The 16,787-nt window shown below is 36.6% G+C and overlaps 1 protein-coding gene across 1 annotated transcript in view; it reads left to right on the forward strand.

Annotated features, from left to right (window-relative positions):
- STX18 (syntaxin 18) overlaps positions 1 to 16,787 on the forward strand; it is a 60,653-nt gene that overhangs the window by 22,456 nt on the left and 21,410 nt on the right. Inside the window, exon 2 of the mRNA XM_034064756.1 lies at positions 9,005 to 9,072. Coding sequence (XP_033920647.1) covers positions 9,005 to 9,072 — 68 coding nt within the window. The remainder of the gene's footprint in view (positions 1 to 9,004; positions 9,073 to 16,787) is intronic.

A 16,787-nucleotide genomic window follows, 5' to 3' on the forward strand; every position in this document is an offset into this window, starting at 1 on the left:
CTAGATTTACGGAAGATGCGAATAGCCCCTATCAGTGCGTCACTCCACATCAGCCATGTAAGAACTTACAGTGACCAGGGCCCAATGAGTTCCTAAGATTTAGGGCTGATGAGCCAGGTCTTGGGGTGTCCTGTTACATGACGAGGAGGGAAAAAACCCAGGCCCTTTGTCTTAATTGTTCTGCCAATACTGTAAAGCACATAAATAAAAATCTTCATGTCTACAGAATTAGCTTCTTTCCAGTATATTGATTTATGTACAAATCAGGCTTTTGTACCTAATTTATACATGTTCATTACATTAGAGAAGGCATCATTAGGAAATCAGTTTCTCACTTCTGACTGGATGTTTTCTTGGTCCAGTCTAGTGTTTTAATGGGGGAGAAATTTACTGGGCATAAATGCTAGAGGAAGCACTAAAGTAGTGTTTCATCTGTGCAGCACAAAGGTGTTGAAAATTAGTGGAAGGATTTTTTGCACTGATAATATTGTACCAATAATGAAAATCCAGTAAAATACTTGGACACCGAAACAGCATGGTGCTTGTTCCCCTTATTCTTAGGAACAGAGTAAGTGTCAGTTCATGCTGCATCAGTATATAGGTGTATTAGTGTAAATACACTGAAAATGTAGAACTCTGACTGAAAAGGGCCTGGCTTAGGAGCGTGGGACTGCCGTTGTGTGCAAAGGAGGCTTCGGTCTGGCTGCAGCTTCAGCAGCGAGCATGTCGGCACAGCTGATGCCACAGGCTTAAGGGCTCTGTTGCCCTGTTACGGCTTCTGCTGGAGCAGCTGCAGTTTAGTCGTAAAGCGCAAACTGTCTGCAGAAATTTGGATTCTGAATTTCATAATGATGGTCATCAGCATAACCTTTTACTACTGTGTATCTGTTAAATGAGACTCGAAATCTCTTTTTATCATAAACCAGCTTGGAATCAAGAAAACAGCACTAGATGAGAATTCAGACTGTGAGAGCAAGGGACAAAAAAATTACCTCTTACAGAAAGAAGCAGAGTTGAATGCAGTTACTTAAAGGTTGTAAATGGAGTGTTTTGATCAGCAATGGTAACGGCCAATTATTGCAAATATGTATTTTGACCAATTTACTTTTATCTCTCAACCGAAACATTCCCCACAATTGTTGTGGGCTTTATATTTTAGTCAATGAGGTTTTGGATGATTGTGTAAAACTATAAATGTTAAAGAAAGTTATGATTAGAGTCGGACCATGAACAAGAAAAAGGGAAAGAGAAAGTTTTATTAAAATCAGATGTTGCCTTTTTTCATATTGAAACTATTTGTTGCCACAGGATAAATAACTAAATTACTAAAAACATTTAGCATGACGTTACATTGTAGAAAGCCTACTGTTAAGTTTTTCTGGAGGTCATCTTACCTTCTATCAACCATTTTCAGAATATTTAGGTGTGCTTCTGTAGATGCAGGTATTAAATCAGGGTGTTCCCACAAGACCTAAGAAAACCATGACAAAATTCACACCTCTTAACTTTTACATGTACTGCAGTTTTCTGGTTCAGACTTGAAATTCAGTGTTTGTAAGTAATCATCCTATAAACTAAGATTATTCTTTTTTCTTGTATTATAAACACCTGCATTTTTTAATGGTTTTAAGAATATATGATGTCTTCTAGGATAATTTTGACTTTAAAAAAACCAATGCCTTCACAATAATTTTTCTATACAGTAGGAGTTTCTGTAAGTACCATAAGCATTTTTAAACCATAGAGCAGCCCCAACTCCAAACAGCACTCTAGTAAAACCTTCATCCAGTGGTAGTACTGGGTACTTTCAGTCTTCATTGTGGTCAGTGGGGAACTGGAGCTTTCACACTCTTAGGACTTAATTTCATTTTACTCAGAAGAGTCTTGAATGAAAAACATTTTGCAGTTGTGTCACAAATTTCCCAAAATAATCTCTTAATCATATAGTTGACCAACTATTATACCAACTCTACATTGTTTTTAAGGATAGTAAAATGAAATGTGAGGCTTTCAGGCTGCCAGTGAGTTATTTACTACCAAATTTTCCACTTTGTATAACAAACAGTGAATAAAATATCAAAATAACCAAGTGCAGATCAGAGTGTGCTTTACAGGTTGCTTCAAATGTGAACTGAGAATAGCAAAACTCAATGAGTAAATTTTTGAACCATAGGCAGTATTTATAAATACATGCAGAAGAAAAGCAGGAATTAAACCCCCGGACTCTTTCCTTTAAAATTAACTGTTGTTTTTTTTTTTTTTTTTTATTTTGCAAGTCAATGCTTTTTTGCTTTCTATTCGTTGCCAGTTTCTTATTGGGCAAAAGGAAGCATTTTTCTGCTCCAGACCAGGTGCTAGGAAATTGGTTTTTCTTCTTACTCCACTTTAGAGGTTTCTTAATCTGTTTGTTAATGTTCACCAAAGGCTGCCTGTGGTATTCTGCAAAGAGGATTTATCTTCCCGCATCCCACAATGGCTAATGCACATTTTTGCAGTGATCCATTAAAATTTTACTCCAGTCTTATGGGGGGGGGGGGGGGGGGGGGAAGTGTTATTTTAAATAAGAAAAATAATATTGCACAGTTAAAAAACAACAAAAAGAAAGTTTTGTACTATCTTTACCTTTAAGACTGGGACATTTTGGCTCTTCATTTTCTTGGCTTTTAATTGAATTAATTCACTTTTGAATGTTCCTATCGCGTGTATCGCACATTTCGTTAATACAACACCCCTATTCTTGGTTGTGCTTGCTGTGAATGCAAGGCTACTACTAATAAAATGCGATTGAAACGTCCCTCTGCCCGTCGGTGCTGCTGTAACATATATGCTGATGTAAAGCAGGAACTGAACAAAGTCACAATTTCCCTGAGATTAGAGGTAGCCAGGCTGGCTGTCTCCTCTCCTGCCTGCCCGTACCCGCTTCCAGCGCCGGGCCACCCCCACGCCGCACTTTAGGTATTATTTGCTCTTCTGGGTTTCAGATTACGACAGCAATTGATCTGCGTGACCTGTTTTAGAAACTTTCACGTTTGCTGGGGAAACCTAAACCAAATGTATCCCCTCAAGAGACAAATCAGCTGAGAACTGGCCCGTTGACGTTTGAAGGCAGGCAGTGCTCCTCTACGGTGAATTCTGGTAGGACAGCACCACCTCATGGCCTGCTAATGAGTCACCATCCAAACCCCTTAAATAACAGTTTCCACACTATTAAATTCAAAGCTCCAGCTGTAAATTTGGTCTTTGGTTTAATCAGATTGGTTTAATCTTTGTTGTATGTCACTATATTGGGGAACTCTGTCATTTGTCTTTTGAAAGTCACAGTTTCTGAAATGTAGAACCCAGGTAATACTACTTTAAAACCAAATTCTTGTCTGTTCTTAGGCAACATCCTGCAGGATACTGTGTGAATTTAGTGGGCTGACATTGTCCTTAAATGTGCTTAAGATATAACCTAGAAGGAAGCTGTGTGGTACCTGGCTTTTCATACATTCTATCTAACCAACAGTAGTTGGAAAATTACCTTTCTGTTTTTTTCTCTTAATACAGTTTAGACATTGGAAACATTTTATTTTTTAATAGGAATAAGTTTATGTTCTTACACCAGTTACTGTATCTCCCCTCACACTGAGACTGTATGTTGCTTGGTCAGAAGCATGCAGTCCTGTGTATCACCTGATGTCTTATTGAAATCCTTAATTTCTTCTGAAATGAGCAGTGGTTATGTTTGGGATTGAAAACGTAAGTGTCTAGATATATTAATATTATGATCTGAATTTTTCTGCCCTTTGCAGAAGGGATTGTACAATGTAGTCACCTATTCCTGAATCTGTAGATGGAATCTGTTTAGGTGAGACATTTGAAGATCAGGCTTTTTGGATGTATTAAATGTAAAACTGTGTTTTTTATTTTTGTGGTTAATAAGACGCTTCCATCAGCAGTGCTTGTCAGTGCTGCTGAATCCACCCTAAATGCCGTGTCTCTTGCGACTTTTGCAAAAGCTTTTTTCTATTTTGTTTTAGTTTTAAGAATTTTTCAATTTTCTTTTAACAAAGCACATATTTTAAAAATTCAGAGGGGCAATATAGTGCAAAGTGGAGCAGTCAATTTTATATGGCAGTAAATAGTCGTGTGTTCTGGTGGAAGGGTAAACTTGATAAAACGCTGTGTTTGTTTAATGAAAATGACTGTTCAGTGCTGTTGAATTCTCTACAATATGTCACGGGAACCTACTCCAATCATTTTAATCGTAAACAATGCTGCTGCTTCTTGCAGTGGGTTAAACGTATGCAAATTGGAACCTACTGTTTCATGAGTGATCAATTCTTTGTTGAGTGTGGAAAGAAATGCTGTATATATTGCTAAGATACTGAAGGAAACATAGTCAGCGTCTTCCTTCTAAAGTATATGTATCTTTTGAAGATGCTGCTTTGGAGGGAATGCTTTCCTCTTCCTCCTCTTTTAAAAATGCAGCCTACTCTAAAATCATAAGAAAAATCTTTAAATAGAGGAACACCTACCATTTCTAGCAAAGGCCCCAAGTATAAATAGAGCTGTGCATGCCACCTGTGGTAGCAGATGGCAGCCATTCACAGCTTCCTTTTGTGCTGGACCTGCATTATATGCAATATTTGCTTTTATGTTTTAATAAGGGTTGTTTAAAAACTCTACAGTAGCAACAAGATACAGATTTATGCATGAAAGAGGTAATTTACAATGAAGATAATAAACTTTAATGTACAAACTGGAACAGAAAGTAACTTTAAGTTACGTTACAGGCTCTAATGTGAATTTATAGAGTGTTTTTGACTTGTGTGATGCTGATGCTTTTGTTGCCATCCAGCAGAAAACTGCTGCTGCTTCCCTGTAGAAAATCAATTGGGTTTTGACAATCCCAACTACACTTGGGAGTTTTTAAATAACACCTGGAGCTTACAGCTTTGGCACCTGAGCTTAGAAGATTCTTAAATTGTAATAAACGTATCTCCTTTCATGGCAGATCCTACTGATGCTATCCAGCTGCTGCCCTCTCTTGTGCTGATACAGGTATTTGTGGAGTTGAAATGAAAGAAACCAATTCTGCGGATTTGGTCTTTAAGCATTATTAACCCCCATTTCTAGAAGAGTAATTAAAGTCATTTCAGTATTTCGGTGTGTGGTATTGAAACTCAAGGGAGTGCCAGTGAGAATGGGAAGAAAAGGAAGAGAGCCTGCTGTTCCATAAGCAGTCTTCATTGTCAGAAAGAATGTAGCATGTTGTATTCTGGTAATGAACAGAAGCGCAAGAACATGTTTTTAGTATAAAAATACAACAGACTTTGGCAATATTGGGAGGAAAGGTGTTTTGTTTTATTTTTCCCCATGATTCTCAATAAATTGTCAGTTATACCTGGAAATTCAGCAGTCTTCTTCCCCATAAGATACATTAGTTTTAATGTAGTGCAGGAGTGCTGCAGCTACGAAAGGTGTTTCTCTAAGCCCTCCTATCCCTTCAGGGAAGAAAGGAAATAATTTCATTATTTCAGAGTTGAAGGAGGGGCTGCTTTCTCTACTCCAGACTTTCAGAGAAGAAAGAAGCCAATTTCCAGAGACAGAGAACAGGAACCATAACAAGAGGCAAATACTCATATTGCTCACAATGTGTTTGTTCTTCGTCTTCTAATTGCTTTCATCTACCCTTTGATCAGAGGGAAGTAAATTTAATGCCTATAATTAAGTCAGCAGAGGGAAACTGATAATGGCATCGGCAGGGCCTGACCCAGAAGTGGTTCGGGATTCCAAAAAGATTATAAGGGAAAAACATAAATAGAAGGCAAGATACAATGCAGTATAATTTGCTATCCTACTAAAAATAGGATGTGCTCAACCAACCTGAATCTGTAAGAAAATATGCTTTTTTCTTCATTAAGATGATCTAATATCTGGTTGTACAGTGTGTGATAAAGTGCTAATAAGAAGTCTGGAGGAGATTAGCAGAGAAAACGTTAACTGAATGAGGTAAGTAAGCACTGCTTCGTGCTTCTGTGTTGAAAGAAGTGTTGGGCAGAAGAGAGGTTAATAGTGGAATTATTTTTTGCATTCCCAAGATAAGAACAGTACTAACCAGGATGGGTTTTAAAAATAATCCCAGAGTAAGATGGATAAGTAAAACTTACTCATGTAAGTTGATGTAAGTTACTGATGAGTACTGAGGGAAAGGAGAGGGAGGGTATCTTACAGCAAGTACTGAATGAGTCTGGGGTCTGTGAGGAGAAGAAAGAAATTCAACAGTAGAGTATGTATACAGAAACTGAAATAAAGAGTAAGCTTTAAACTAATCAATGAAAATGGTGGAAGAAAAGGTATGTCCAGCTGAGTTGCAAGTAACTAACATCAGTGAATGTGCTTCTAAGTCATCAGCAAGGATGGATACAAACTGGAGCAATGCAAAGGAAGTTACAGGTTAAGCAACCTCAGCCCCATGTTGTGAGAAGAAACTAAAAAGTTGAGGTAATTTGTCTGGGGCTACGGAAGTTAGAGGGAAGTGGGTTTACTGATGCTAAACTCTAACACACATGCAGGGAAGCAGAGCTTTTATAGGAAAGGACTGTTTTGAAGCAGGAACAGATGGATAGAAGTTGGTAATCAGTAAACCTGGAAGTTGGATGGTTCTTACTCATAATACGAGCAGTAGGATTCTAATAAAGCCATTCAGTTGGAATAAGGAGATGCTTTTATTACCTTCAGGCTGGAGCATAACTTTGTAAAGAGTGCTTGGTATGCATCTGATAACCCCAGAATACTTGCAAGTTGACCCTGAAGATATCTTCAAGATTTATATTTGTGTAATAAGGGATATTTTGTGTCTGCAGATTAAACATACCTGACCCCCTTTTTTTTAGTTTTAAATAAAATTGGTATTTCCTTTCATGCTGATGAGACCTTCTTCTTCATGAAAATTGTTTAATTCTGTCGATAATGACAAATTGAATTCAAAATTGTGCCCGTAGTACACAGGGAATGAAGAAACAGCAGCAGCACAGGATCACAGAAGGTGCTGTTAGAATTTGAGGGAAAGTAGAACAAGAAGTCTCACTTCTGATGCAAATCTTGGGAACTAAGAGCTTGATGCAAGTATGGGCATAATGGTGTCATTCTAAATTCATGAAAATAGCTTTACAAATGAAGGAGAGGCAAAGTGAGGTCAGAGCAATTCAAACACATGATGACAATTTTAGCCTAAATAGAATGCTCTTTGTGACTAGATGAATTAATTACTGTAAGACAGTGTTCTTGCTTGTCATTCTGATTCTTTCTGCTTGTTAATCACTCCTAAATTGTAGCTATTGCAGTAATATTAAGATTTATTACTTATAAAATTTTGTCAGTTTCTCTTCTAGTTTAGTGATTGTTCAAATATTAATGGAAATGTTTGGAAATGTGTTTCTTATTTTACATTTCTCCTTTTTGTCCTCTGTAGTACTTTCTGCCTATTGAAGTATTATTGTTCTACTGAAACACTGTATGACTAGTTTAAGTGTTTTTCTTTCATAGTCAAGTTCAATTTATCTATTCAGCAAATTTCATGACATACCAAGTCTGAGCTGAAGAAGAGATTAAAGTAGGGAATTGCTCCAGTGGCAATGAGAAGGAACATCTGTAGAATGGTTTAGCTTAGTTTTTGTGCCTCATTGTCTTGTAGTAATTTCAGTATTTCCCTTTTTATTGTGCATAATGGTGCTAACACAGTTTAGGAAACCTTGGATCTACTGGAAGTACTAACAGAACTGAGCTTGCTATGAATGGGGTGAGATTTCCTGTGCTGTTAATCACATGGAGAACTTTAAACATGAAAAGTGGGAAAATTCTTATTCAGTACAATGAGTTGTAGTAAGAATGAAGCAGAGCAAATAATACTAGGGAAATGTATGCATATTTATTTGCACAAGGAAACACTTTTAGTTGTACAAATCACTGTGGTCTTACTGAGCACATTTTTTTCCTCTTTCTTCTTTCAAAGAGACCTTTTGAAAAAAATAATTGGGGGAATTAATCTTCTATTTATCCAAACTGTTCTGTGTTCTTTCTCTGTGGGTTTTTTTGTTTGTTTAATTACAAGGAGCATTTGCATGAGAATGGGATTTTAAGGCTTGAACAGCTTCTGATGCCTTTTCCCAGATACATGGAGTAAGCCACATTTGTTGTACTTGTAAACTAAACCAAGTATTGTTTTGTAAAATGCCTTGCATGCTTTTTTACACTGATTATTAATGAATATTTGTGGGTATGCTTTAGGAAGGCTCCCCCTGCATTCTCTTTGAAAATATATACCACTAATATATATAATTCTTCTCTTACACCCCCCCCATCATGTCGCCTTCAAGACCTGCTAAGGAACTCATAGTGGTAGTCATCACATTCTTTATCCAGTTAAACTAGATTTCTGTAGATCCTCTGTTCTCCAAAATAAGCAGCATCTTACACTGCACCAGGTATATTAAATCAGACTAAAGTTTGCAAAAGTTCTCTCAGATTTTTAAGAGGTTTTTTTTTCTGATCTTTTCAAAGGATTTTTGTAAAAACTTTCAGTAAAGAAAACTAAGTGGATTTATAGTAAAATGTATCCACAGTGATGTGGAAATACAGAAATGGAAATTTGATAGGGATATATGCTCTGTAAATTAGATTCTGGATTTTCAGTTTAGATAATGTTTTGTGTTACTATTATTATGTTTAATACTGTAGTTGTATTTAGTGTCCAGTAGTGTTTTGTTTATGCTTCTGGGATAGAAGACAGTTTTATTACTTTTCTCTGAGTTGTACTTTCATACAACAGATCCTTTTTTATTTGATTTTTACATGTTGACTGCTTGCAAAATGAAAATCATAAGAGAGTAAATCTTATGATTCTATTTAATTACAGAATAGTTTTACAAAACCACATCTGAAGTGTGAAATACTGCACTTTAAACATAAAAATAAAATCGGTTATCTGACTGCAGTTTAATTATGATTTCTGTTTCTTTAGATTTCTCATATTGGAAAGCTGAAGGATTTTCTTCTGCAACACAGAAAGGATTATATTAATGCATACAGGTAAGTGTGCATTCTGTTTAAATAGATCTACTTATTTTCTGATTTATAAAGTGAACTGCTTAGAAATCTACAGGCATAATGGCTAAAACCAAAACTAGACTGCTTATTAATTGGCTTACCATAAGCTACTTATGATGAATACTGCTGTCACAGCACCATTTGCTTCTTAAATAAAATGAGAGTCAGAATTTGAAGATTTCTGGCTCTCAGGAGTGAGTTCTGAAACAAACCAACCTGGCAGTCAGAGTCTGACACCTTCTAAGGATCTGCAGAGTAGGTTTCTGAAGTGGTTCATGTGACAGCAGAATAGTAGATGCAGTAAGCCAGGTTTTCCCTTTCACTCTGTGACGCTAAACCTACTATCACTAAGGATACTGTCAGTAGCATCAGCAGGACCTGGAGGAGAATGATGCAAACTTCATACTCTGGAATGTGAATTTCAGATGAGTAGGATTATTGAGAACACCACATCAGGGGACAGCACCACAGGATTTGCTTTTCTGAAACAAAACTGAAGGCTTCAGTTCTGGTAGTTACTGTTCTGTGGACAAAGTTTTAGTGCTCTTCAGCCATTAGGAAAAATTCAAAACTTATATCCAAATGAGACAGTGTAAGTAATTTTTCCCTTTTAAAGGATCTTCTAAAACCTCAGTTTTCAGTGTAACGTGATTGCAGTATTGCATGGGGGAGTCAGCCCTGGTGGCATTCTGATTCTGCCACAACCCTGACAAAAGCTAAGCTGTTGCTGCAGTCATGGTAGTGAAAATGTAGTCTAAAGTCATCTTTGGTTAAAGATGCTGAAGTCCCAAATCAGTTTAATGCCTTTCTTCAAAAGGCTTCACAGATACCAGATAGGAGAATTATCCAGACAGATATTCATGCCCTAGGAGAGGACAGTAGGAACAGATCCATCTTCTGCTCTTCCTTAAGCTCAGTCTATACTGCAGGAGCAGTCTGAGAAGCAACTTCTAGGCCTGAAAGGGTCTGTCACAGTAATAGCAATCAATACAATCGGTGATATGAAAATGTGTGCCAGAGTAAGTTGTCAGAAGACTTCTGGCACCCTTTTTTGTCTCCCTGAGATGGTTAGAAGCAGTATTTTGTTGTTTCACACAAACAAAAAATTTGGCATATTTTGTAAGTGTAAGGCCATGAGATCTATTCATAGTCAGTGCCAGTGAAAAATGAAGCTCTGGGTGGGTGTCAAATCTGTGTGCAACGTGTATGAGGAGCTGCTTTTCCAAGCAGCAAGCAGAAGTAGTGTACAGCTACATGTTTTGACTAGCTCTCTGCTGTTCAGTTCTGTTGGAATAGATCATGAGCAACACTAGATGGAGCTACCAATTTAGAACTGAAATTACTGTGTTTACTGTGTGACTTCATGTGATTGCATAGGCTGAGAAACTGCAAATAATTGCAGTAAGAACAGTCAGTGCAAGTTAATTTTTATGTACTATTTGTAATTTATTGACAGTAATGTGCATAAAATTGACATGATGAGTCAAAATTTGTCCAGGCTATTTCGGTTTCTAAAAGCTCTTAATGTTCTTCTTGTAAACTCTCTTTTAACCAGTCATCGTGGTAATTCTCAGTGATTTTTGCACACACACCCCCCTCAGGTATTAACTAAGGAGAATAAAAGTGTTATTTCTTTTATTAAACACTAAAATAATCCTCCACATCTCATCTGTCATTGCAGTTGATCCTGTCCATAATGGTCAAACTTAAAACAGATAGTACTTTCAAATTTCATACTGTTCCACTTGCTGGATGTAAAGAGGATCATAGCATCCATGCTGTCAGTCTTGCAGTCTTAGCAAATACCTCACTCATTCAAGACAGCTTTAATAACTTTTCAATACTCAAGCTGTGAGAAAAATTTTAAGGAATTTAATACTAAAAGGCTCTTTTGGAATTTATGTAGGAAGCTTAATTTTGTTCATGAAAGTTCACTCCTTTTTGTCAAATCTGCTGGGTTTTTTTTTTTCCAACTATAGCACAATGTGTTCATGAATTTTGGCTTTTGAGTTAAGAATGTATGCCTTTTAAACTTCTTCATAATGCATTACATCCAGCTTCTTGATTGTTTCTTTGACCTTAATTTTGCAGACTATAAACTCTTTAATAATAGAGTTTTTATTTTTGGCATACATAAAATATCCTGCTACAGGGGGAATGTATGTCTTTAATTCATTTTAGAGGGAGATTTTCAGCAACGGGAAAGACAATTGAAAAAAGGCTCTGACCCATTTGATCAAACTTTAACATAAAATACCTAAATTGAGTTAAAAAGCTTAAGAATTAGTAATTGCTTATTCACCTTCTTTCGTCTTGATTTGACTGTTAGTTGTAGAATATGTGAATGGCAAAATATGTGAAACTAATGATGCAGTGATCTAATCTTGCTGACTTATAGGCCATTGCACCTCTACCCTCTCCTGCTTATCAGGCTTCATTTGCTTCCTCTTACACCTTCTTTTTCAGCTTTCTGTGATAAGGAACTTTTCTGTTTTGTTCAGTTGATCTTGTTGTAGTTCTCTCCTCTGGATAGAACTTCTGAGAGCTTTGGCAGTACCAGAGACATGCTGTCATCTTCCACTGACAGCATGAGTTACCATGGAAAGAAACTTGAAACTGGCCTGTTAGAAAGAAGACTCTGATTTGCTGAGGGGCATGTACAGAAAGAAGCTTCTCTCCAAATGTATGGTTATTTCTTATCATTTGGCATAAAAATCGAGGGCAGTAATAGTGAAAACTTGGTCTTTCTCTGCAACACACATTTTAAGCAAAAATAATGAAGAATGAAAACACTGAATGAGTAGCAAAGACTATGAGTGGCTCATGTCACTCAGTAGCTCTGTATGTAGCATTACTTTTTATTTCACATTAGAGCCCTGTCTTAAAAATAACTTAAATAATTTTAATTCTTTTCTTGCTGGCTTCATAGACACATTTCAAACCTAACAAAGCCCTTTGGATATCATACTCATGATCAGTGAACATAATCAGTGGCAGGTCTTTTATCATAAACGTGTAGCTACATGGTGGGATGATGTAACATCACTGTTCCTGCTAATAGTAGCTGTCTCTGAGCTGTCACTTGTGATATTGTTAACTGAAGTCTCTTTCCAAGAATCTCTGTAAAGAAGTGAAACTCAACAGTCAATAAATGCTTTAGGACATCTCAGGGTATTTGAAAAGTAATTAGTTATAATACTCAAAACCAGCAATGGTAAACATATTTGGATGCTTGTTTGTATCTGGTTTATGATTTATCTCAAGGACTTCCCCACCAGCTTTTTCAAGTAGGATTATTAGCCTTCATAATGGTGTTTAGAAAGAACATACGGGGTGTAGTCCCCGAGGCAGAATAACCAAGGACTTTCCCTTTAAACAGAACTGATAAATTTTTCTTAGTTTACTAGATAATCAGAAAAGTAATTAAATTGATGAGTAAATACCAGACATTTATATATTAGAAAATTATCCCTGCTAAATTGTGATCTTTAAGGACTTGGCCAGCAATGTTACAATTTGGCTAATGCATATCTTTAGTGAATTAGTGATGAGCAATACCTTAAGAAGATACTAGCTTGGGTATTTCTGTGCTGCCTGTTCTGTAGCTAAAGCTTCCCCAAAGACTTCTAAAAAAATAATATCTTAAGTATGTTGTTGGGGAATGTGTTCTCATTTGCATTGATGAGTTTTTGCCTTGGAATTATGTCAAACAGCACTTGGATTGAAAAAAGCAGTAAATTCAACCACACAAAACGTAACAAACAATGTTTAAATTTAGTAGTTAAATAAGAAATAAAATAGTTAAAATATGCTAGGTGCCTAAAGGGAAAATGTTAAAAAATGTCTGCTGCATTTCCAGCCAAAGTTATACCTATATGTATGTATGTGCATACACCTACACAGTTACATGCATGTGTGTAGAGGAGTATTTATGTATATATTTGTAAGGCAATATCTGCAGGTGGTAAATTGAACATATCTCTGCTCAAATGGTACATGTCAGTATTTTATAACTGATTTATTTCAGTTTATTGCTTCACTCTCTTTTGTAATGCATTGTTGGAGGAAAATCAAGTTTTTCTGCTTGATTTAGTATCTTTATTGAATCAGTAAGCAAAAAATATTTTATGCACCAGCAGAAATAGTTACTATTTCCAAAAATTGGTGTAATGCCTCCATCAGCTCTGGTTCCTTGTGCTTTGCCAGCAAAGCAGGATCATAGAAATGATAGGTTTGGAAGGAGCATGGCTGACACATTCAAGAAGAGAATGATTAGGTCTTTCCACCACTGTGTTTTGCTTACTTTTAAATATTTATTTCAGTGGAGATTCCATATCAACCCTCTGCCTTTTCCTGTTTCCTTTTCTGTGCTAGTTTATTTTGGTTTCTCCTCAGTCTCTTCTAGAATCAACAATTACAGTATATTTGTGTTTTTGTCATTTGATTGTACTTTTCCTCTCCTTTGGATGCTCTCCCAATTGGTGTTGCAGTGAGGTGTTGAAGTGAAACAAATCTGAGGCCTTGCCCAAAGCTAAGGATGGCAGAAATAGTATCTTTGTTTGGAATGGATTATACTGCATTTATGCATCCTATTGTAATGACTGTTTATGCAACAGCATTGTTGTAATGTCTGTTTTTTGATCCAGTATGATCCCAGATGACTTTCTAACGAACTGTTCCCTAATCAGTTGTTCCCCATTCTCCGTGGATTCAGATAATTGTTCCTGCTGCAACAGAGCCTCTGACCGTTCCTTATTCAAATTCTTCGTGTCATTTCTCCAAGTTTGCAGTATTGTTTTGAACTGAAGTCTTGTTCTCTTGATACAGTTTTAATTTGCTTAGCTTTATGCCTCTGCAAATTTAATACGTGTATACTCTATTCTGCTGTCTGAGTTGTTAATGTGAGAGTGTTAAATGGCATCAGATTCAGGACAAAACCCTGTGGAACACAACTCAATGTGTCCTTCTGTTTGGGTATATAACTGCTCCAAGTTCAGCTTTTCAAGCAGTTTCACATCGATATGATGCTTATTTATTCCAATGTATTTATTCACTGGTAGCTTATGAGAATGTCATGAGAGATGGTATAACAAAAGCCACACTAAAGAGAAGATGTATAGCAATAATTGTTCGTCAGCCAACCGTAAGACTTGTTGCTGCATCCCAGAAGTAAATTACACTGTGTTTGTCTTACTCTTGCTATATCTTGGCTATTGGTTATCTTTTTATTCTTTCCTAAGCACTTAAAAATTATTTGATTGTTTGTGCCTGTCTTTTCCTAGGCTGGGTGATCTCTGATTCTCTGGTTTGTTTGGGGTTTTTTTCCCCTTAACCCTGTTTTTTAAAGATAGTTGTTATACTTCATCTTTTCATCAACCTAAGCACTCACTTAGCCTCCCCCAGTTCTTGGCAGTGGGGATGTATCCTTCCATTTGATGCATTTGCTATTTTATTCAAAGGCCTGGACTCCTGTCTCTGCACACTGTATGGATGTGCATACATCCTGGGCTTTCTTGGAAGCCAGTTAGCTCCCTTCTGAGCACGTCTTTGGCACACATATATGAGGGATATGTACTTCATAAAGTTTACCTTCACTCTTATCCCAGGAAGCACTGCCCCTTCAGGGTACGCTTGTGCCATGTCCTGGCTTGTTTAGCACTCTTTCTTAACACGCTCATTCACTCAAGATCCTGTTATAAATATATTGGCTGACACTTGCAATTCCTGATGAAAATATCAACAAATATTTATGATTCTTTTATTAACGGTGGAGATACTAAATTGAGGCCAAACGATTTAGAAGCAGTAAGCTAAAGGGAATAATAATTGCAGCTTACAAGTGACTTTAGTGATGAAAGTTAATGCAAAAAAAAAAAGACACTAAACATCTAGTATTTATTCATATACTGTGTGTAACTGTGTTTCTCTACCGAGCTAACAAACCAACACCACATTCTTAGGTGTTTCTCTAAGTAATATTTGTAGAGCAATCACTTACTATCATTGGCATCACTTGCTAGGTATCATCCAGCATTTGACCCTTTTCTGATTGAGTTCCTGCACACTGTGTTCCTTTAGACTTGTCAGTAGCAATCAGACCTAATTTGCACTTTCTTCTGCTTCTTGTGTTTGAGCTCGATGAAGAGCTCATGAAGTAGCTACACTGATCTCTTAGCGCATTGCCTATTCTTCCCTTTCATCAAGAGTGGAACTGCACATTATCATAAAGCAATTTCTACATGAAAACTACTAGCTTACAAGTTTTCTGTTCTGTTTTAGGTTTCCCTTTTCTATGCACTTTAACCACCTAACTTTTTTAGACTATGGAAGACTGCCTACTTGATAGCTACTGTCTTTATCTTACTCTTCACCCACTTTTCGTAAAAATCACAAATAACCCAAGTTGGCTTCCAGCCCAATTTCTCATTAAGCTTTCTCATATCGATTAGGATAAAAATCTGGAAGAATTTCCTTTTTTGCTTCCTCCCTTATCTGCATGCATTAGGCAGTGCATGTCTTGGCTAATTCTTCTGATTGCTTCTGAAAAACCTGATTGTTTGACCTTTTTTGATTTAGTGGAGATTTTTTTGCTTCATCAAGGGGCCATCATAAGGCTGTAACTCCATTCTCATTTTCCATCTGAATTGATGTGCCTTAACATCCTTGAGTAACTCTGTAGGCAGCGCTTGCTGAATGATGTTATTCATGAACCCATCCCCGATGATCATAATGGTTGCCTTCTGTCTGGGTGTGTGCAGAGATGGATGTAGAAATGGATTTTTCTGGCTTTACACATGTTGAGAACTTGCTGTACCACAGACTAGTAGTAAAAAGACCCATCTATATAAGCTGTGCAAAGGGAATGGGGGAGAGGTGTGTCCTGATATTTAACAATCTGAGTTGTTTTACACTGAATATGTAACTATCAATATGTCATCTTAAGCAGACTGTGGAAAGCTGCTCCATCAGATGTCTCTAAAACCAGACAATTTCAAATCTTTCATCATTCAGAAGCTGCTTTCTCAGAGAGTGCAAATTAAAGTTAAAGCTTACAAAACCACTGATTACAGCTGTCATGGGGATTTTGCCACACATTTATGAAACCAATCTATCCTGACCAAAGGAGAGCAGTTCAGCTAGTAAAATATAAATGGAAACACTTTATGTGTTTCTGTATGTTTTTCTGTAAGGTATAAAAAAATATAACATTTAAAGTAGTTTAATTTTTAGTGGGAGGAGGGAACAAGCTGTGGTATTTAGATGTCAAAGACATGGCAGCGTTGGAAACAAACAAATTTATTAAGTATTATCATATTACTTCCAATTAGTTTGTGTAACTCTTTGCTGGCTAATTTGTGTTTGTGTACTAGCTGGCCAGCATACAAGCAGAAACTAATTTTCAAGCCAGATGAACCATGTGCTACAGCTATATTTTACAGCCTTCATTTTTATTCATTTAGCAACAAAAAGATATATGTATCCTATTAGACATTATTAAATACATACTGAATCATCTAAACCAGAAATAAACAATGGGAACAGGTTCTAATAAATCTTATAATCCACATGATATTAAAAATGATTTCCTAGTGCATTTTCCAATGCATTCTTTTCCAGTGTTCTTTACTCTGGTTTGAATTCACATAATTCACAGCACATTCACTTTAAAAGTGAAGCTGGGCATTTAGGATACTGAA

The sequence above is a fragment of the Melopsittacus undulatus genome, chromosome 7 (genome assembly GCF_012275295.1).
Source record: "Melopsittacus undulatus isolate bMelUnd1 chromosome 7, bMelUnd1.mat.Z, whole genome shotgun sequence".
In the NCBI taxonomy this organism is placed as follows: domain Eukaryota; kingdom Metazoa; phylum Chordata; class Aves; order Psittaciformes; family Psittaculidae; genus Melopsittacus; species Melopsittacus undulatus.